Source organism: Triturus cristatus, chromosome 12 (genome assembly GCF_964204655.1).
Source record: "Triturus cristatus chromosome 12, aTriCri1.1, whole genome shotgun sequence".
NCBI classification, from domain to species: Eukaryota; Metazoa; Chordata; class Amphibia; order Caudata; family Salamandridae; genus Triturus; species Triturus cristatus.
The window spans coordinates 827,753,068-827,776,620 of record NC_140595.1 but is presented as its reverse complement, the minus strand read 5'-3'; the positions used below and the strand labels follow the sequence as shown (position 1 = coordinate 827,776,620).

At 43.2% G+C, this 23,553-nt stretch overlaps 1 protein-coding gene across 2 annotated transcripts in view; it reads right to left on the bottom strand.

Moving 5' to 3' along the window:
• Window positions 1-23,553, bottom strand: part of PPP1R35 (protein phosphatase 1 regulatory subunit 35) — an 89,628-nt gene that overhangs the window by 23,764 nt on the left and 42,311 nt on the right. For both annotated transcript variants that reach the window (XM_085638045.1, XM_085638046.1), the window contains exons 3-4: window positions 5,785-6,256; window positions 3,992-4,119 (exon numbers count right to left, since the gene is read on the bottom strand). In XM_085638045.1, coding sequence (XP_085494171.1) covers window positions 3,992-4,119; window positions 5,785-6,256 — 600 coding nt within the window. The remainder of the gene's footprint in view (window positions 1-3,991; window positions 4,120-5,784; window positions 6,257-23,553) is intronic.

Here is a 23,553-nt window from a genome sequence, read left to right as displayed (position 1 = left end):
CAAGTGAGCGGGGTAGTGTGGGTGGTGGTGATCCTGTTGTTGGAGAAAAGGATATGGTCGAGGGTGTGGCCTGCTGTGTGGGTTGGTTCTTGGACAAGCTGGGTGGGGCTGTAGAATTAGGGTCTGTGGTATCTTCCAGTTGGAAACTGCGGTTCCCGAGGAGGATGAACTTGGTTGATCTATGGAGAGTGGAGCGATGTAGTCTGTGATGTGGTTGCAGAATTCCGTTCGGGGCCCGAGGGATGGTAGGCGAGGGAGCCCTTAAGGGTGGTGGTGTAGTTTGTTTGTATTTTGAAGTGGAGGTGTTCCAGCAGGTTCATGTCCGAGTCTGCGGAGGAGGTACAGTCAATCGTGTTCTTGTAGATGATTGCAAGTCCTCCACTTGGCTTGTGGGTTCGGCCCGGATGTATGTTTTTGCAGGCGAACGGGATGGCTGCGGAGATGTCCAGGTTAGAGGCTAGGTTGAGCAATGTTTCGGTCAGGAAGAGAAGGTTGAGTATGTTGCTATTGAGGAGGTCCAAGATTTTGGTGAAGTGTTTTATGAGGGATCGGACAGATGTTGAGGAGCCTGGCAGACAGATGGTGCTGGGTGGTGGCATGCGCCGGTTGTTTGGAGGTAGTGGTGTCCGAGTCTGAGGTGTTGCAGGTGAAATCGCAATGGGTGCAGCAGAAAGTTCCTACCGTGGTGCTGGGAGGAGATGATTGGCAGCAGCGTGTTTGCATGCGCCGGTTGTTTGGAGGTGGTGGTGTCCGAGTCTGAGGTGTTGCAGGTGAAATCACAATGGGTGCAGCAGAAAGTTCCTACCGTGGTGCTGGGAGGGGATGAGTGGCAGCAGCGTGTTTGCCAGTGTGTGTTGTGAGGTCGCGGAGAAGTGGTGGCGTTTGTTGGCTTCGGTGGTGGTTATGGTGTTGCGTTGGATGGTTGTGGGGCCAGGGTTCCTGGCGTTGAGCGCAGTCCAGTCGTGGAAGGGCGCAGATGGGCTTGCCTTTGGTGTGCCCGCTGTGCAGTCATGCATTGAGTGAGCAGTGACACCTGGCTCTATATATTGTGACTTGTATGGATAAGAACACCATCTTATTCTACATAGACGCTGCATGGATCAAACACAGCATGTGAGAGGAGAGTGGGGTCTCTGCGTCTGGGTGGGCGGTGACACCTGGCTCTGTATATTGTGACTTGTATGTATAAGAACAGCTTCATCCTGCCCTATATGTAGATGCCTGCATGTGTAAGACCGAGTGCGCCTTTGGCATCACAAGAGATGTTGGCGAAGTAACTTTTTGGATGCCACAACGTCAGAAGGGTGTTTGAGTATGCTCTGAGGTGTTGGAGTCGGAGGACAGCGATATTGCATCTTCTGGGAGTCACATTTCTGGGAGTCTGTAAACTCTTGATGTGTACCTGGGGACCTCATTGGACATCATTTTGGGAGCCAGACAGGAACACATTACTTTGTGAAGGTCATTTAATTATGCTCAGGCTCTTAACCATTCTTAACCCTTCTCCTCACATGGAGGTCTAGGTAGTTCGGAGCCAGGGCTTGCCCTCAGCAATACATTATCAGAGCATTCATAGGAGTCCGTTCACCGACTGGACAACCTGCTGTGTATGATAAAAGCCTTAGTGGATCAAGCAGAGTACCAGCTTTAGGAGTACATCATTACACCTTGCTGGGAGTACCTGCACCTGTGGAGGCCATACACCAAGCTGCCTATAGGAAACCTGTAAGGATCAAACAGAGTGCATGCTTCAGTAGTGCATCATTCCACCTTCCTGGGAGTACCTGCACCTGTGGAGGCCATACATCAAGCTGCCTATAGGAAGCCTGTAAGGATCAAACAGAGTGCATGCTTCAGTAGTGCATCATTCCACCTTCCTGGGAGTACCTGCGCCTGTGGGGGCCGTACACCATACTATGTATAGTAAGCCTGTAAGGATCAAACAGAGTGCATGCTTCAGGAGTGCATCATCCCACCTTCCTGGTAGTACCTGCTCCTGTGGAGGCAGTACACCATACTATGTTTAGGAAGCCTGTAAGGATCAAACGGAGTGCATGCTTCAGTAGTGCATCATTCCACGTTCCTGGGAGTACCTGCACCCGTGGAGGCCATACACCATGCTGCCTATAGTAAGCCTGTAAGGATCAAACAGAGTGCATGCTTCAGTAGTGCATCATTCCTCCTTCCTGGTAGTACCTGCACCTGTGGAGGCCGTACACCATGCTGCCTATTGGAAGCCTGTAAGGATCAAACAGAGTGCATGCTTCAGTAGTGCATCATTCCACCTTCCTGGGAGTACCTGCTCCTGTGGAGGCCGTACACCATGCTGCCTATAGGAAGCCTGTAAGGATCAAACAGAGTGCATGCTTCAGTAGTGCATCATTCCTCCTTCCTGGTAGTACCTGCACCTGTGGAGGCAGTACACCATACTATGTTTAGGAAGCCTGTAAGGATCAAACCGAGTGCATGCTTCAGTAGTGCATCATTCCACCTTCCTGGGAGTACCTGCTCCTGTGGAGGCCGTATACCATGCTGCCTATTGGAAGCCTGTAAGGATCAAACAGAGTGCATGCTTCAGTAGTGCATCATTCCTCCTTCCTGGTAGTACCTGCACCTGTGGAGGCCGTACACCATGCTGCCTATTGGAAGCCTGTAAGGATCAAACAGAGTGCATGCTTCAGTAGTGCATCATTCCACCTTCCTGGGAGTACCTGCTCCTGTGGAGGCCGTACACCATGCTGCCTATTGGAAGCCTGTAAGGATCAAACAGAGTGCATGCTTCAGTAGTGCATCATCCCACCTTCCTGGTAGTACCTGCACCTGTGGAGGCCGTACACCATGCTGTGTATAGGAAGCCTGTAAGGATCAACCAGAGTGCATGCTTCAGTAGTGCATCATTCCACCTTCCTAGTAGTACCTGCACCTGTAAAGGCAGTACACCATGCTGCCTATAGGAAGCCTGTAAGGATCAAACAGAGTGCATGCTTCAGGAGTACATCATTACACCTTCCTGGTAGTACCTGCACCTGTAGAGGCAGTACACCATACTATGTATGGGAAGCCTGTAAGGATCAAACAGAGTGCATGCTTCAGTAGTGCATCATTCCACGTTCCTGGGAGTACCTGCACCTGTAGAGGCAGTACACCATACTATGTATAGGAAGCCTGTAAGGATCAAACAGAGTGCATGCTTCAGTAGCGCATCATTCCACGTTCCTGGGAGTACCTGCTCCTGTGGAGGCCGTACACCATACTGTGTATAGGAAGCCTGTAAGGATCAAACAGAGTGCATGCTTCAGTAGTGCATCATTCCACCTTCCTGGGAGTACCTGCTCCTGTGGAGGCCGTACACCATGCTGCCTATAGGAAGCCTGTAAGGATCAAACAGAGTGCATGCTTCAGTAGTGCATCATTCCTCCTTCCTGGGAGTACCTGCTCCTGTGGAGGCAGTACACCATGCTGCCTATAGGAAGCCTGTAAGGATCAAACAGAGTGCATGCTTCAGTAGTGCATCATTCCTCCTTCCTGGTAGTACCTGCACCTGTGGAGGCCGTACACCATGCTGCCTATAGGAAGCCTGTAAGGATCAAACAGAGTGCATGCTTCAGTAGTGCATCATTCCTCCTTCCTGGGAGTACCTGCTCCTGTGGAGGCCGTACACCATACTATGTATAGTAAGCCTGTAAGGATCAAACAGAGTGCATGCTTCAGGAGTGCATCATTCCACCTTCCTGGTAGTACCTGCACCTGTGGAGGCCATACAAAATGCTGCCTATAGGAAGCCTGTAAGGATCAAACAGAGTGCATGCTTCAGTAGTGCATCATTCCACCTTCCTGGGAGTACCTGCGCCTGTGGAGGCCGTACACCATGCAGCATCTCTCACCTTCCGGGGAGTAACTTTACCTGTGCATTCTGTACACGATGCTGCCTACAGGAACCCTGTATTGATCAGACACAGAGCATTTCTTAGGTAGCCAGAAGACATCATACCTTTTTGGCGTCGCTCCTGGGTTTGGCTAATTGGATCTTCTGCATCGCAGAGCTCAACACCTGCTCCATGGACACATCCAAGCTCACCAGCCCCTGGTAGAGCTGCTGGTCCTTGGGAATGTTCATTCCTGTGAGAAAAAGAATAGCACACTGAGGTGATTATTGGGCACTAGGTGCTTCACTCAAAGTGCCTGGGGAAATCACACAAAATGTATCACATGAGTGCAGAGCAATGGGCTGTAATGTCATCAGTCAGTGGTACAATGACTTGTTTACTCTGATGGGGATAAAACCAGGTAGGAAGCCCACTGTCCTATCAGTGTCACTTCTTTTCTCTAACTAACCCTGGCTCTGTCCACTGGGGCACCACAGTATGAGTGCGTTGAGCCACTGAGTGAGCAGCTGGAGAGTTGCTTGCTATTAGTAACAGAGCTCAGGGCGATGGTCTAAGAAATCCCTATTCAGTGGGTGCAAGGATGAGGTTCAGGGAAGACCGAGAGAGTTGGAAAAAGCATACAACGGATTGTGTTTAATCTTACATGTGCTCATCAGACAGACCCCCTTATCACTGCCTCTCACCCTGATCTGTCTAGGGCATCTCTCTGCACGTGTAAAAGGAGCGTCATCTCTGCTTTGGTGCCCCAGCAGGTATGCCGAAGGGCCCTTGTATCATCTCCCTGCACCTGTAAAAGGAGCGTCATCTCTGCTTTGGTGCCCCAGCAGGTATGCCGAAGGGCCCTTGTATCATCTCTTCTCTTTCACAGGCAACAAACTCTGCATATGTATTTTTAACACAGCAAATTCAGTGTTTTTAAGACATTACTGCCAATAAATAACTATTACACTTTATTAAGTGAGAATTGCTAAGAAACATTGAATTTCGGACAATGATGGTCACTGTTGGAGTTTGTTGTTTTTTAGCTCTTGTCGAAGGGATAACAGGAGGCAGGCGAGAAGCAGCACACAGGGAGTGCTTTTAAAGGAATGAAGAAAGGAGCTAACAAGGACGTGTGTGTACGTAAGACGGAATAACGAGAGCGAGGGAGAGTATCGATATGTAAAATGAGATGGTTATTGCAATTCTGATGTGATGTAGTGGAATGATTTTGTATAATTATTGTGAATAAATAAGTGACTTAACTGAGATCTAAATATTTATGTGAGGTTGAGTTTCAATGAGTGTGGACCCAAACTCAAGGTAAAGGCGCGCTTCGACATCACTTTGAAAGTATTTTAAGTAGAAATTACACTCCGTTCAGGGGTGCACAGGGAGAACTACAAAGGTTCTCTTTATCCTGGGAATTAGCGAGGGAAAGGAGATTTGTTGAGCAGCAATGATACCCTTTTCCAAGAACAGTGGGGTTCCCCTTGATCCTTTATATTGATCTTGCAGAGGCTTGTAAATAGGGAGACATTGTAGGAAACACACACGAAACAAACACAGTGATAGAAAAGCATGGGGTGCCACAGATCAGAAATGGGGAACGTCATTGCAGACCATGGTCTGTACCTCAGCAACGAATCAGCAGGGGTGCAGCAGGATATGGTTAATAGCTACTGGGCCAGCTGTGTGTGTTCCCGCACCAGAGTGCACTGGGTCAGGATTTGAATGCACTGAGACAGCTGTGTGCAACTCCCAGTACTGCAGCAGAATTAGGACTGCAGGTCAGGATGGGGGTGCATGAGCGGAGCAATGTGCAGATCCTGATTATGGATGGCAGGGCAGTGTGTCTGGCAAGGAATCAGAGCCTCGCTTCATTTACATGTTGAGGTCTATAATGGTTTTCACTCACCCTCTCCAACCTTCAGATCCAGGCTCTGACGGGTGACGGAGGACTTCTTCAGTTGCTCTTCCACCGCCCGCTTCACGTCGAAGTCCTTCTGCACAGCTTCCAATACCTCCTGACCAAGGGCCAGGGTTGTGTTGTACTCTGGGGTGCTAAGGACACAAGACTCCCCTTGGTCAATCACCAGTGGCAGCTCTGCAGGCACTGTAGTGTTCTGGGGCATGCACGTGGATTTCAACACTTTGCCTTTGCTCGGTCGGATGCCCTCTTTCCGTATTGCTTTGGACTCACTGGAAGCAAAGACTGCTGCCGGGTTGATGACTTTCTGGAGGTCCCACATGCCTGGCTTCTTGCTCAGCGGCATCACAGGTATTGGTGCAGGTCTGCATACATCCTCCTTGTCCGACGTCTCGGGGGGTAGGTCATGGTTATTGGGCACAGAAGACTGTTCTTGTGTGTCGCTCAAGTGAAACCGCACCTACATCAGAGAAGATCACATGAGCATCTGCAATTCCATACCATAGTCAATTTACTTTGAAACACCTAAACAGAAGTACTCACAAAAAAATACTCATCACACTGTCATAAAACCCGAGTAAAGGTTCTGTAAATTCTAAAATAAATAATAAACTCACGGCCAACCTCAAAGGTCAGAAGTCTCACAATCAGTTCTCCTTTGTAGTAGACAGTCCAGATCTGTGTGTACGTACAGTCAGAGTTCTCGGCTGACATTATGTACATGGCTGCGGGGGGTAAATACAGCCTTGCTTGATCTGCAGTGTGATCCTTGCCCCTCTAGAGCATCTGCCCAGGTCCTCTTTGGTGCTAGGTCTTCAAAGCTGCAGCCAGCACTGTCTGGCAGGCGGCTCCAGCACCTCGTGACCACAAAGGCTACACAAATGGCTACAAGACTGCAGTTCATCCTCCTTCACAGCTCCGTGAGCAGGTGAAACATCTGAGGAACATTCACAGCAAACAAAGTTGACCTCCTAGCAGGATCACGAAAAACGCTGTGTACAACATTCAGGAGTTAAAGGTAACATTTTCAGATGCCACTCTGGATATTGGTTAGCCTCTGCCCCAGTGCGTTCAGATGTTAAATTCCAGGTTCTAAGTCCTAAGGAAGTTCAGTAGCCTGGTGTGAAAAAAGTGTAGCAAAATAGAAAGGCGATGGGAAGGATCAGGAGTGAGCTATTGTTGAGACAGAGCAAGAACAACATAGCAGCGCAAGCCCTGGCGCATTATAGACTACAAATTAAATGCAACTGCTGCAAGAAGCGATTTACAGCATTTGAAATGTAAAAAAACATGCAAAACCTGTCTATCATAGAGAAAAAATGCAGCCCGATAAGCTTACATTGTAAAGCTGTGAAGAAAAAGACGGATGTACCTTTAAGCATCCAGGAGTTTCCACTACCTAAGATGTACCTCACTGGCAGCTGCGCCTCTCAGTCAGTCAGTTTTTACGGTGAGGACATTCTACGACTAAGACTCTAAAGGTACATGACTTCGATTTTGAAACCCAAAGCAGCCCAGACGGGAAGGCCGGCGGGTCATTTTTGCCTTCAGTGAAGATCCCTACGAGACACACCAGGACTAGAAGTGAGGAGTCGCTTCTCCTTCACTGTAGGATCTTCACCGATAAATCATAAATGTCAGATTAGAGTGAAGGCTTCGATCAACTCTTGGGTTTATGAAATAAATTTTACATGAAACATTAAGACTGTTTCTAGTAGTTCATCCTTAGCCAAACAATGTTTTCAGGGTGGCTTGACCGACTTTAGAACCAGCCTGAGCATCTGAATCTAAGCAGCATTGCTTTCTGCAAGCGTTTACTGACTTCCAAGTGGCAGCCTTGCAGATATCTGCAAACACTTCTAAGCCAAATTGTTCTTGATGCTTTTCCTCCTGTTTGCACGACTTGTTATTTAAAGGGATGCCAGCCACAATTCATATGGAATGGATTGTTTAGACATGGTTAACCCAGGTCAGATGTGTTCATATTTAGTAAACAATTGGTTACACTGCCTAAATGGCGAGGTATAACGGAGTCCTCTTCTAATATCCAAAGAATGTACAGATTTTTCTGCTGAAGTGAATGCATCGGGAAAATACACCTGTAATATTATCGAGTGATTTATGTGAAATTCAAAATCTATTTTGGGTAGGAAGATTGGATGTGTCCTCATGACTATTCTGTTTGCAGAATCTATTCCGCATCATTCCAGAACAATCTTTGTTGAAGGGTATTCTACCTCCTTCAGAATCTCCATACAAGAGGTGGAAGACTTGGATGTCCGCACTATCAGGATTCAGGAGCCAACCTACCAAATTTAACAATGTTATATTGGGAAGGTTAGTTTGCCCCTGAAGTCTGGTGAATAAATTCTGGTTTTCCAGTATTGGATCTTTCATAGAAGTGGGAGTCCCACGGTATTATATCAAAGCAATCATGCTGCATAGGCTACAATATTTAACGAACAGTGGTTCAAGTGTGGCCTAAAAAGGTCCAAGGGTAAGAGGGGGGACCCAGAGAGGGGCACTGTTTTCTTTCTTAAGAAAAGATGAAATCAATTCAGTAGGGAGCAAAAGATTGAGTCTATAGAGGGCCATGTAGGTCAAAGAGATGACAAATATTTATTTGCACGAAATCAATTCTAGAGTGCTCACAAACATAGAAAGCGTGGTGTGAAATAGCGATAGTGAATTTAAAAAAAAACATCGCATTGACAACAATACAGTAGAATTCCGTAAGTGATTTATGCATTTTATTAAGGGAATTCAAGTTGTGGAGTGGTCGACGGCGTTACGAACCCAATTATTGGGGTTCATCTTCAGGACAAAGTGAGCAAGTTTGATAATGTGGGTGCTAGGCAGGAAGTCAAGGATGACGAAGGAATAATTGGGTTTTAAAATGAATTGCCGTTTTTTTTGGGAAAAAACAATAAATTCGGTGGTTGCTAGAGGCAAAGGTCCAGGGTGCAAATCAGGGATTCCACGAAGACTGTTTTAAAGCTCCAGGTGAATAAATGTAGGAAAGTCAATCTTATGTTTTAATGGAGCAGCTGGGCAGTACAGAGATCCGCCTGGGTGATTATTGATTTAGTCACGGGGGGGCGACAGGGCAATGAATGGGTGCCTGAAGCCGAGTAGTAGACGACGTCCTGCTGCTGCTGGGGCTGGCCGTTGAATGCGGGTACAATGGCACTAGGCCATGAATTTAATAGCCTATCTATGACCTTTTTTTTTTTAAAAGGGACCAAACTTAGTCTACAACCAATCAGGTGACTCTCTAGAACCTTCCCCACAGAGGCGAATTGTCTCAGATTTTCTACGCAGGTCGTGTAAAGAGAGTCTCCCTGAGCTCTGCTCAGTTTATTATTCTAACCTTCTGATTTCAAGAAACTTTTTCTCAGGTCAGACAAATATTTCTTTCTAATATTCCCTTGAACATTCTGACCATGTCAGGGCATTCTAAGAATGATTGATTGATTGATTGATTGATTTACAAATTTATAGAGCGCGCGCATGCCCAAGGGCGTCTTGGCGCTAGAAGAAGGGATTATTCAGGCCATGTAACACCTGTGGCAAAAAGAGATTTTAGAGTGATGATCCTCATAAAAAGTGCATTTATTGTCTCTATCCCGATCACAGTGTCAAAAACTGTAAAATATGTCGCACTTTCTCACAGAAGTCCCTCAAGCATAGAGAGGGAAGACTTCTGTTGTGGCTACAGAGGATTAAATCTAAAGAAATCCCTGTTTTTGAGGGGGAGAGCGAACATTCTTTTACACCTGGCAAATTACTAAAAAGGGATAGATCCTCTGAGAAAGAGTCTTCTGAACCCCTTAAGAAATCCCACTATGAGATACCAGGTCATTCTAAGAAATATCAGGAGAAATCACATCATAGACCTTCCTCAAAGGTTCCTTCAGAACCTACTATGCCATCGGAAAAACAAATGTCTGGCAAAAGGTCTTTTAAATCCCTTCCGTCGAAGAAAGAGAGCTACTTCTGTTGAAAAAATAACGATTTCTCAATCTTTTATTCCATCGACGACGTTCACATCTACATTCACTACGGCGGCATTGCCATTAATAATAACGTCATCTCCGACTGCGTCGACAATCATAGTTACATGTAGATTGTTGTTGACGACGTCATCGAAGTTGATTACTCTATCTCCACCTGCGCCAACGAAGCATTCATCTAAACACTCGTTTCGGCGACGATGAAGGAGTCTACTCTGTCGACGAAGACTTCCATGTCGACTGACCTCTTAAAGAAAACACTGTCGACGGAGCTCTCATCGACAACACTGTTGACGACATCGACTATGGCAACTTTGTCGATGGCAGTTCAGTCAGGAAAACCTATTTTGTCTGAAAAACCACAAAATCCTCATCCACACGATTTATTGTCGACGGAGGTCGAGAATTTGACATCCTCAGCACCTTGAACACCTCTGGTGCCAGTATCACACCTTTCATATGCTGACAAACCCAGTCCTGATGTGATTTCACCAGCACTGTTACTGGATGAAGAATCCGAAGCGGATAGTCTCTTTAGAGCGGCTCATAGCCCTTCAGAATTAAACGTAAAATGTCAGGACTTTGACGACGAGGATGATCAATACTTTGAAGAGGATTATCAACAATATCCTGCATATATGCCTCAAGTCTGCAGGAACGTTCTATCCAATTACTTTCAACTTAGTAATCAATCTCTAAGACATATTTTACAGGATTATTATAAATGGTTTCCAGAACCGGTTTCTTCTACACCTATTCCTAAACTTCAATCATCAATGCAGTCTTCACAACAAACACCACCTCCTTGGCGCGCACATTACAAATTTTAGGTACTCCTCTGTCTTCATTACCACGGGCCGATTCGCCTGCCCATGACCCGGACGCTTCAGTTGGTTATCAAGAAGAAGAGGAGGAGGAAGAGATCAGGTATCGTGCATCCACTATTAATGAGTGGGATGACTGTCTGATAACTACAGCATCTCCCCCGGTTGCACCTCCGGTGGATTCGCCTCCGGACAATATAGGAAGTTTCCATAACATCATGGAAAGAGCAGCAAAACGTTTTCAATTGCCTTCCACTACCAAACAGGCAGACTGTTTTCTTTACGATTTTAAAGAACCAAAAAAAATAAAATAATAATTTTGATAACGGCTATTCCCATATATAAGGGTTATTCCCATTATAGATTTTATATGGCAGGAAGGAGTACGTATAATTAAGAACAAGGCCACGGTGACAATGGTTATGCCCAGACTGGATAAGAAATACAAGGCACCGGATGATGCTACTGCATGCCTTATCAGACAACCAAGACTAGATTCCGTCATCAGTCAAGCAGCCTAGAGACGTTCCAGAAATCCGGCCACGCCTATCACAACACCACCAGATAGGGAAGGGTGTTGCCTTGATAGAATTGGGAAGCGCTTTTCCAGCATGGCAGCAAAAACAGTTAAAGCAGCAAATTCTCTAGCAATTCTAGGAAGATTTTACAGGCTAATGTGGTCAGATATGGCACAATATATCGATCTATTGACAAAAGATGTTAGACCTGATGCCAGGAAGATTGTCATAGAAGGGAAACGAACTCCTTGGGAGATAATCGACTGTGCCGTCGATATATCCTCAACAGGTTCCCGACAACATGCTTGGCAGCAGTCCTTCGCAGGCAGGGCTGGCTAAAAGCGACAACGTTCAGACCAGAAGTCCAGACGAAGATCCTGCACATGCCCTATGACAGGGAAGCATTGTTCGGAAAACACATTGACGAAGCTCTGCAAATTATTAAGGCAGATACTGACACCGCCAAGTCCCTGGGATCATTGCAATTTCATAAACAACCCTTTCGAGAAGCCAAAGGAAAAAGTTCCTACACCTACAGAGGAGGATTCCAGAATTATAGGCAACATTATCAGCCTTACCAAGGGCAATATAGGCCACAATATGTGCAGCAGTACAGACATCGACTTGCAGCGGCTTACAAACAACCAACTAGAGGAAAACAGCCCACCAGGGAACACAATGGCAATAGAAAACAATGATCTTCCCTTTCAGCCAGCTACCTTCCCCAAATCCAAAAAGCAACAAGAAGGAAGTCCTTTTCATTATATTTACCGATGGTCCATGATAACATCAGACAAGTTGGTCCTAGACATCATAGCTTGAGGGCATACCCTCGAATTCATCAGCAGACCACCAAATGTACCTTCAAAACGGACGTTTTCTCCCCATCTGAAACAGCTACTGAAGAAAGTTGCTATCATGTTGCAGAAAGGTGCGATAGAGAAGGTCCCGAAATCCCAGAAAGGCATTTGCTTCTATTCCCGTTTCTTTCTTGTCAAGAAAAAAATCAGGAGACTGGACTTGGTTCTTCGACAGTTGAACAAATACCTGAAAAAGCAGTCATTTCGGTGGGTCACCCTACAAGACATTTTACATCTACTCAACCATGGGGACCACATGATAGCTCTAGACCTTCAAGACGTATACTTTCACATCTCAGTCCATCACAGGCATCGGAGATACCTCAGTTTCCAGGTAGCCGGCATACACTATCAGTTCAAAGTGCTACCCTTTGGACTACGATCAGCACGAAGAATATTCACCAACAGCACGGCCCCGGTGGCAACCCGTCTAGGACTAAACGGAATTGAAGTCTGCCCGTATTTATACGATTGGCTAATAAAAGCTCCAACATCCCAACAAGCCACAGCAGACACTGCACTATGCCTTTCGTTATTCAAAAAGTTGGGTCTCATACCAAATCTACAAAAATCAACTCTCAACCCGAGAACAACATTAATGTTTCTAGGATCAGTCTTAGACACCCAGTCAGACAAAGCTTTCTTCTCTCCAGAACGACACAACAAGATCCAGCTCCTGGCCCAAAGGCTTTGCAAAAATAGAGTCCGTTTCTGTTCGATTGTACAAGTTTTTTCTGGGAACGTGCTGCTCCTGCATTCCGCCAATACCAAACTGCAGACTTCATATGCGTCCCCTACAGGAACAGCTAGACAAGCAGTCGCTACAAATTCTGGGGTCATTCGATGATATAATGCTCATAACCCTAACAATGATAAAAGCTATGCAATGGTGGACAGTGTCATCCAATATCGCTCAAGGGATGAATTCTCTCTCTCAAGCAACAGATTTCGTCATCACCACAGAGGCGTCCCTGGAGGGATGGGGCGCTCATCTTCAAGAGCTCTCAGTCAGTGGTAAATGGACAACGTCTGAACAAAGGATGCATATAAATTTTCTAGAGCTGAAGGCCATAGCTTTGGCTCCGTTTTCATTCCTTCCCAGTATTGCAGGCTTGTCGGTACTTATCCGTACGGACAATACCACCAGCATACACTATCTAAGCAAACAAAGATGCTCAATCACAGCAGGCGCAAACAATTTGGAATTGGGCCTTGCAACACAATGTAACACTGAGGGCAGAACACGTACCAGGAGTGTCCAATGTGCTGGTGGATACTTTGAGCAGACTCACAACCCGTTTTCACAAGTGGAAACTCGATCCTCTAGTTCTACAGGACACTTTCCTTCGATGGGGCACGCCGCAACTCGGTCTTTTTGCGACCAAGACAAACAAGAAATGCCAATACTACACAAGCTGGCATCCCCAGAAAGGATCGTGGAGAAATGCCTTTTTGATCGGATGGTCGAAAATATTTGCTTATGCTTTTCCCCCCCATTCCTTTGATACCAAAAGTGCTCTGGAAAATAAAGAGAGAACCATGCAGATTAATCCTCATTGCTCCAAAATGGCCCAGGCAATTCTGGTACACCAAACATCTCCTTCTCTCGGAACATCATCACATTCCTCTGACAACTACTCCGACATTATTAACCATGAACAGGGTCCAAGAACTTAATCCCAACCAGACTTCCCTTCACTTGTCAGCCTGGATCCTGACGATCACAAGCTCAAAGCATTAGATATCTCCAGAGACTGAAGAGAAATCTTCTCTAAAGCGCATGCAGACTCCACTAACAAGTCATATCAACTAAAGTGGGAAAGTTTCTGTATATGGTGTCAATCCGTTCCTCGCTACACCAGTGCTGATCTTACCTCATCTTCTTCAGTTAGCCAAGTATGGCCTTGCACATTCATCAATAAAAGTGCACTTACCAGCAATCTCTCGCTTTAGGAGATCAGGAAACTCACCCTCTCTCTGGTCTGCGAGAATAATTGAACAGTTCCTCAAGAGACTATTCAGAGTTTTTCCACCGGCGAAATAGCCTCCTCATTCTTGGCATCTCGACATGGTATTAAGTCAGTTAATGAAAATCCAGTTCGAACCAATCCACAAGACACAGTTGAAATATCTTTCTTGGAAGACGGCTCTACTATTGGCATTAATATCAGCTAAAAAAGTTAGTGAATTGCAAGCATTCACTATAAAACCACCGTTCATGCAATTCAAGAAAGACAAGGTAATTTTAAGGACTAGCCCTAAATTCATACCAAAAGTCGGATTTTCATCTTAAGGAACCTATTGTACTAAAGATGTTATTTCCAAACCCACAAACTATTGCTGAGATATCTCTGCACACCTTAGATATTAAAAAGTGTATTTTTTATTTACACAGACCATGACAGTTTCGTAAATCTGATCAGTTATTTATCGCCTATGGCAATTTGCGTAAAGGGCTACCAGTCTCTAAATCTTCCATTGCAAGATGGATTGCAGCAGCCGTTCAATTCTGCCATAACGCTGCAGGACGACCCTTAACTAGTCGAGTCAAGGCCCACTCGACAAGAGTTATTTCTACATCCACCACTCTATTTGCTGGTGTGCCGATTCAGCAAATCTGCAGAGTGGCCACATGGTCCACCAGGCATATCTTTTCCCAGCATTACTTCCTGGATGCTACAGACAAAGCTGATGTGGCAGTGGCAGGAGAGCCTCCTTCCTTTAATACATTCATTTCCCACCATCTGCTACTATTATGTTTATTTCTCTCATTATAGTTGTTACGACTATTGACTATATATGCATTGTTATTGTATGCTATGTATTCATGTTCACTGCTAACTATTCTGATTCAAGCATGTGAATCTATGAAAGATCCAATACTGGAGTAGAAAAGAAGTGACTTACCTGTAACTGTAGTTCTCCAGTATTGGTACCTTTCATACATTCACATGCAACCCACACTTCTCCCCTAGAAGCTCCCCCTTTACTATTGGGGATTGGGGATTATATGTATTCCCACTTGTGCTTGAAAATCTGAGGGAACCAGCCTCTGTGGGGAAGGTTCTAGTGGGTGCTGGTTGTAGACTAAGTCTGGTCCCTTGTAAAAAAAGGTCACAGATAGGCTATTAAATTCATGGCCTAGTGCCATTATAGCCTATGCTACTAGTATGACTGCTTTGATATAATACTGTGGGACTCCCACTTCGACGGCGGGGAATAATTCATGCATGTGAATCTATGAAAGATGCCAATACTGGAGAACTACAGTTACACGCAAGGAACTTACTTTCTTGTGTGGCAGTCTCTTGTGAGGTCAGATTGATGCCTGGAGAGGATCTAGATCCTATCCCCGCCTCAGCCAGGCAGGTGCTACCAGTATCATTTTCAATCGAGTTTTGTACAACTTATGAGGCACTTTTCGGATGAGTGGAATGAGTGGAAAGGTGTAAAAAAAAAAAAAAAAAATCACTTTGATCAGCCTATTAAAAGGACCTTATATACTGACCTCAGTTCTGGTGCCCTGGACGCAATGTCTCTTCATTTGTTGTGCCTAACCCTAACAAAAATGAGGAAAAGGAAGGTCTTAAACTGAAATTTATAAAATTAGAACGGGCACGTAAACAGGAAGTGTCCAGGTGGTGGGACTCCATTATCCTAAAACGATACTTGGATATTAAACAAGTCCCACGTGGACTACGAATTATCATTTTTCCCACCTTTGAAGACCTAGATGCAGACCTTTTGAAAGAATGGGAAGAATTGAATCTCTCATCATCATATAGAATGATGGACATTCTGATACGACATGCAGATAGAAAAAGAGAGCTGTTGTTACAGGAAATAGACAAATTAGAGACAGAAATTAAAGGTTTAAACCTAGAGGAGGCAACTGCCAAAAATTATAAAATTCTGAAAGATGTGCTCAACGCACACCAACTGTATATCAAAGAGAAGAAATTGCGTAAACTGAAAAGGGACGACAATGATTATAAAAATGGTAGAGTTTTCACGTTCGCAAAAAAGTTCGATGACATACAACCGAAACAGTCAAATGCCACAAAACCTCCTAAGCCAGCTAGCACTGTACCTTCGACCAGTGGATCAGATGTATCTAGTATACATAGTGAGACCACCAATGAAGAAGAAACTGAACCGACTATAACTGATACGTTACATAAAACAAACTCATCCTCTTTTTTAGAGGAAATGGCACGTTATCGCAAAGGGAATCGTACGAACTATGGCCCTCAAAATAAAAAAAAAACAGGAGGGGGGGTAACAAACGAAAATCCAAGGGAAGGAGCCACCACTCGCTCTGCAGCCCGGAATCTGAAGAACTGAGTTTACCCCCTATTGTGACAGAATGTACATCTAATTTTGCTAACAATGACAATGTGTCAATTATCAACTTGTCTGATCTCGAATTGTCTGAAATTGATACTAATGTTCTTAGTAGGGGTTTGAGTTTTTGCCCTACAAAATTACCTGACTTCACCAGTATACATGTAGATGTGTTTAATTTTGTTCGAAAACTGAAATTAAAAAAATTCTTTGCTAACCAAACTGTACCGGTGCACTCTATAAAACCAACCCCAATCCCTTGTAACAAAACTATCAAAGAAATACAAGATATACATCTCTTACTATCCCTTGACGACCTTTCTAATACACCCCCTACTATGACTGATGTTCTCTCAGACTTAGACATCATGCCTGATTTTTCTTTGGACAGTGGTCTTAAACAAAAGTCCACATTTATGCCCAATCTACATGCTGATAATGTGGTAGATACCTTCTACAAAGCGATAACATCTGATCTTTATAGACTTGAAGATAGATACAATCGCAACCGCGGACACATTACGTATAACCTCAGTAAAGAAGAAAACAAGGCTTTAAAAAATCTTACAACAAAGCAAGATGTTATCTTTAAGGAAGCAGACAAAGGTGGAAATATTGTCATCATGCGTGATAGTGATTACATACAAGAAATAGAAAGACAACTAATAGGGGAACTGTCTTATACAAAGTTACTTGGGAATCCTTTAAAAGAGATTACATCATTAATGTGCACCAAACTGACAGCTTGGCGGGAATCAGGTCTCATCTCTGAAGTGGAATATAGATACCTCTATAACCCAACGCCACGGTCTCCCTGCATTTACATGCTACCGAAGGTACACAAACCAAGTGTCTTCCCTCCTGGTCGACCAATAATATCTGGGATAGGTTCCCCCACGGAACACATCTCAGAATATGTAGATGTCTTTCTACAACCATTGGTACACAACCTTCCGTCCTATATAAGGGATACCGGAAACCTATTCAGCAAACTAGAAGACATGGAGTGGACTAATGACCTTACATTTGTAACGATGGATGTATGTTCAATATACACCTGTATCCCTCTAGAAAAAGGCCTCTCAGCCCTAGCGGATTGTCTCTCACATAGGGATGCCACATTTTTCGAACACACTCAAATGATCCTAGATCTGACTCGTCTTATCTTAGAAAATAATGTTTTCCTACACCAAGACACCTGGTATAAACAGACGGTTGGGGTAGCAATGGGATCAAAATTTTCCCCGTCATATGCCAATCTTTATATGGGCCATTTTGAACAAAACCATCTATGGAAAATGTCTGATACTCGCCTCATAGAACATTTAGTTTATTGGGGTCGGTACATAGACGACATCTTCATTCTCTGGTCGGGTGGTGAAAAACTACTTTCAGAATTACTAACACATCTTAATGATAATACCTATAATCTCAACTTCACACATAAGACCAGCCAACGAGAAATAGAATTTTTAGATGTAATTCTATATGTGAAAGAAAAGAAAATCATCTCTAAACTCTTTAGGAAGCCAACAGCTTGCAATGCGGTATTACACGCTAACAGTGCACACCCCAAGTCCCAAATCAACTCTATCCCTATGGGGGAAATGACCAGACTAAAGAGAAACTGTAGTGACAACTCAGTTTTCATGATGGAACTTGACAAATTGGAAAACAGATTTACCACAAGGGGATACCCTAGGACTGTCTTAGATCGTGCTAAAAACAAAATACTAAATACACCAAGATCTAAATTACTGTCATCCGGACGTATAAACAAAAAAAAGGATGGAGAACGAAAAATCGCCTTAGTGACAGATTACAATACACACAGTCACCAAATATATAATATTCTTCGAAAACACTGGCACATTCTAAGATTAGACACAACAATAGAGAAACATGTGGCCAACAACCCGATGATTACTCACCGAAGAGGCACCACTCTTAGGGAACTTCTCTGCCCCAGCTATCTACCACCTAAAAAGAAAGAAACAACTTGGCTACCTGCAAAACCTGTTGGTTTTTACAGATGTACTAATTGCAATATGTGCCAATTCGCTGCTAACAAAACAACCGATTTTCAATACAACACTACAACAAGACATGGTATAAAACAATTTATAAATTGCAATACAAATTTTGTGGTATACTGCATCATTTGCTGCTGTGGACTAATATATGTGGGCAGCACAATTCGCCCTCTCAGGATTAGAATGCAAGAACATATAAGGGCAATACGCAATAACCTGACTAGCTACCCACTAGCGGTCCATTTTAATTCCCATCACACCTTAGCGGATCTGAATAAAATCAGGTTTCATGGAATATCTCACACTACCCTTGGTACAAGGGGTGGTGACAGGACTCTCAATTTGAGAAAAACAGAGGCTCTGTGGATTATTAAATTACGAGCGGTCGAAATGGGCATCAATTTTGATAAAGAGATGCATGTTTTCTTAGCCTAAACAGCCACTGAGAGAGGCATCATTTACTATTATACATCTCAACTTTCTGAAACTATAAAATGTTGTCGAAGATGTCCAAACATGTAAAATGTGAAATACATATGCCTTTTTTCTCCTCCCTTACTGTGTAACCCGAAACATTAGTTATATTGAATTCACACACTATGTACCATACTGTTTTTTGTCAGCAGAATGAACTGTGTCACTGATGTCAATGCTCTTTAAAAAATACATGTATGTAATAATATGCTCATGTACGCGCCTTAGTGGAATTGGATAGGTAGCCTTATCTCTCCCTGTGTTCCGTTTTCACTCAATTCTCCATTTCTTCTCTTTAATATTTTTATTTCTAACACTATTTGGCCTCACCACACACATTAAATACCTAAATGAGGTAAAGATGACTAAAAATATGCACTCGTGTTCGCCGCAAATATATTTTATTATATTACTAACTAGATTTATTATATTACTAACTAGATTACACCAAATATCTTCTTTAAATTAACCTAGAATTATTAATGAATTACTATGCGAAAAACCCGCAATGAGAATTTCTGACACTAGAACTTTCAAAATATGTGTGCCACCTTTCCTAATCACGTTTTCATACTTGTAACACGAAGGAACATTTACTGTTCCAAGATGGCCACCTCTTTTCCCCTTTTCATTTTTTGGGGGCATAACCAATCCAGAACCACGTAAGTTAAGGTGGCCAATCAAAGATTGTTTTAGTACGACAAACCATGTATTCCTACAAACAACTCTGACTGTTCTAAGATGGCCGCTCTCACTCCTACATCTCAACTTTAAATGACCAATCACGGATCTTTTTTCTTTTTCCAATACGTGTTATAGTACGTGTCAATTTCGCGCCAAATTCGGATTCCCCAATATAAGAAGCTACCATTTGTTGACCCTGCGCCCATTGCCGATACGAAGGGACGGGAGTCAAGTTTCGGGCAACAACCATTATATCAGGAGGTAAGCGCGCCTTAGATACCGTCTCAAGGAATACTGTTCCCATAGGTAGATGGCCATGAATTACATTTCTCATTTTCTGGGTGTATTTTGACAATCATTATTTGTTACTTTTCAACAACAACTATTTCCCTCGACAAATATGTCATAATCACTAAATATATCCCATAATTAAACTCACACATGGGATACAAATGTAATTGAGCCGCAACAACTATGTTTCAACATTCCATCTATTTTCCTATAAACGGGAGACGAACGCAATATAGCTGAATTACCTGTTGTCTATATTGTAATGGACATTTGCTTATGACTTAGAAATACCTTCACCTTTGCGGTCTAATAATATACCGTTTTGTATTTCTTTTTCTTCTTATAATAAATAATGACATTGGGTGAACACGAGAAGTCAACTAAATAGCTATATTACTGCTTATTAGCAAACTTTGACACTTAGTTCATTTTATGGTTGTGACACCTCTTATGAACATAATTCCATAACTGATGTCAGCAACAAAAATATTTTTTAAATAATGTCACGTGAGGCTTGTTGTGTTTTTTAACGATTTACCTTCATGTTTTTAAACAATGCATTTTCGCTCTGCACTGTTTTTCGCAGGGCTTACCAGAGCCGGTTCGTGCACTTCACCTAATAGGATGAAGCCAACAAACAATCTATTAAGTAAGGAGGCCTCTTATATTAGGTCCTTTTATCAAATAATAAATCTTTGGATGAACTTATTTCTCCATTACTTATTTTCTTTATTTAGAAATTACCACATAGACGACCACACGAAGCCCGTCCCTTCGATTCAGTTTTACAAACTAATTTCATATCACGGTACAGTATGCCTGAATAATAGGTATTGTATATAATATCCCTAACTTCCAGAGTAAAAAGTGTCTATTTTTTACATACATGCTCATTTGTTTTATATCATCACCAGAAACCTTGGTGGAGACTCGTTCTTCTCAAAATATAGCGGATAGACACAAAAAACTTTCACTGAGATATGAATCATTTCCGTTTATGGTTACAAGAATCGGAATTGTGAATTTCTTATTCGTGGTCGATCTTCTCTATAATAATAGGTACAGTTTTTTAGACTCTTCTAAACCTGACAATACCTTGGTTTTACTTTCTGTTTGATAAAACTAAATTAATATCATCTTTTTTCTGCTTCTTATCATCAGTAGAAACTACTGGGGAAGATCTGTTATTGTCAACATACAACTGATATATTTACCAGGAGACTTTCTTACGACAAAACTTGCTTCTTCGAACCGTCACTAGGTTCTAAAATTCTGGGGTATTTATACTTCCTTTTCCCTTAATTGTTCAAACTTATATTTTGACCATAGTCACATTTAACTAATATGTCTCTGTTCATTGTCTATTTCCAAACCTCTGTTCTCTATTACATATTCCTACAGAACCATTTCACACGTCGGAGTTTTCTCTCGAAATTATCTACACTCAATATTGTGTATCAACAGAAGCTCAATTACATGTTTGATATATAAAGCGTCCATAGACTCTTTCTAAAGGTTAGTACTCATATTCCACCTTGGGACTTAACGTTCTAATCTCTTCACACCGGATGTGGTGATGGGGACAATCCAATCTTCTAATCCAATTACCTTACTGGTCACTTCACTTTCCTTTTTTTGTTTCCATACTATCACTTTCCCTAACTAACTCACGCTTTTCTCTCTCTCTTTTCTCCCATTCGTTTCATCCCAAAAATTCCCATATTTTGTGTATTTTTCATAATAGAACTGATAATAACAGATAGAACCAAATCACTAATGTGCAAATTGACACACTGATGGTGTCTATTGCAAACTAAGATCTTGACATTTTTTTCACAGCCCTGAGGAAGTCACTATACGTGACGAAACACGTGTCGGCTGTCATCCATCTGTATCAAGATTTAGAAAACTGAAATCTCCCTGTCACGAAATAACAACCAGAACTAAATACACTAGGGAGTTCTGATTTTTTGCTCATGAATGTGTTATTCCTTTCTGTAAAACTTATGTATTAAATTGCTTTCTGACATATACTCTTGTGAGGACCTAATCTGTTCCGTAGCCAGTTTTCCTTTATTGTCATTGTGTCTTTCTCTTCTTTTGGCTAATAACCAATAAGAACAATATATGACTCCAGAGTGCCGGGATTGATTTATGTACAAAATCTCTTCATTTGTTGTTGTGAGCGGTCACAAACAGATCCAGAGGAGTGGGTTCCCTGCTGTGCAAAGATGTCCTGCACGGTTGCGTCATCAAAAAACAATTTAGTGTTATTTAAAAAAAAAAAGAAAAGGCCGAGGAAGTCTGCTTGCTGATTTTGTGTTACCGGAAAGTGCACTGCCTTGAATGCCAGATTTCTTGCCAACGTACAGTGACAGATCATTTGCTTCTCCAGTGAAAGAGTTCTTGACCATGTGCCTTTTTGCTTGTTCAGGTAGTATGGTAGTTGTGTTCTCTGTCTGGATCATGATGCTCTCTCATTGTAGTGATGGCAAAAAACATTTGAGGCCTAGTTGCACTGCTCGTCATTCCAGATAGAAGAGGCAATACGACCTCTTTTTCTCTGTCCTTTGACCCAGGACAGACAGTCCTCTAGATGAGCTCCCAAACTACTAATGATGCACCTGTGACAATAGTTTCTAGTGTTGTTGTTTGTTGGAAGGGAACTCCCTGTAAAAAATGAATCCGTCTGCACCACCACACTGGAGACTGGTACTGCCAGAAGCAACTTTTCTTCCCAGTTGCTCCGTATCTGACACCATTGGTATTTGATGCATCTCTGAGGCACGGTCTTCAGATGCAACCTTGCATTTGGGCCAACAGAGATGCAGGAAGCTATGGAGCCTAAAAGAGCGTAAATGTGACAAACTGTTGGTTTGCCATGGTTTAGTAAGAGAAGGCATTTGTTCTTAATAGATAGCAGTCTCGCCACCGAAGCAAACACGTTTCCTTGGATGCCATCTACTGTGGCCACTGAGGGGCTGATTTCAGTCTCAATGGCAGGACTGAAAGTGTAGACTGGCTACCACAAGCCTCAAAATACTTTCCTTGATGTTTTGTTATTGGACTATGGTAGTGTTCACAAGACACATATCACAACTTTACTTTCTAGATTATGAAATATTTGATAAAGCACTAGCATTCTGAAGTTTTCCCTTGTTACTTATTTGTTGAAAAAATGTAAGTCCAGTATTCATCTTTATTCTCTTTTCGTTGCTATTGTACAAACTCAGAAATATCCTGAGTATAATTCCAGACCTTTTTATCAAGATGTTACTAGTTCTATTGACTTTTAGGTCTCGCCTTGCAACCGCGTATGCGATCGCAAGGCGAGACTATTGTAAGGGGGTTTTAAAAGTGCTCCCAAAAAGCGGATTGCATGGCTAGCACGCGCACAATCACGCGCATCGTGCCGCCATGCAATCCGCTTTTTGGGAGCACTTCAAAGGGTCCGCTCCCCCCCCCTGGAATGCGCTCCCCCGCCCCCAAGTGCGCGCGCCACGCTCCGCCGGGCTTGTCTTGTTTCTCTTACACGCGGCTTTGAACGAATTGTTTTCCAAGCCTCACTTTCAGCCCTAAGCTCCACCTCGGGTCAAACATAATGTATTGCAGCCTGCGAAACTTCTCTTCGACAAACAAATTAAGAACGGAGTTACCGTGGCTCGCTCTCTAGTCACTGTCAGACTGTCACTGACTCTCTAGTATTTATCTTGTGT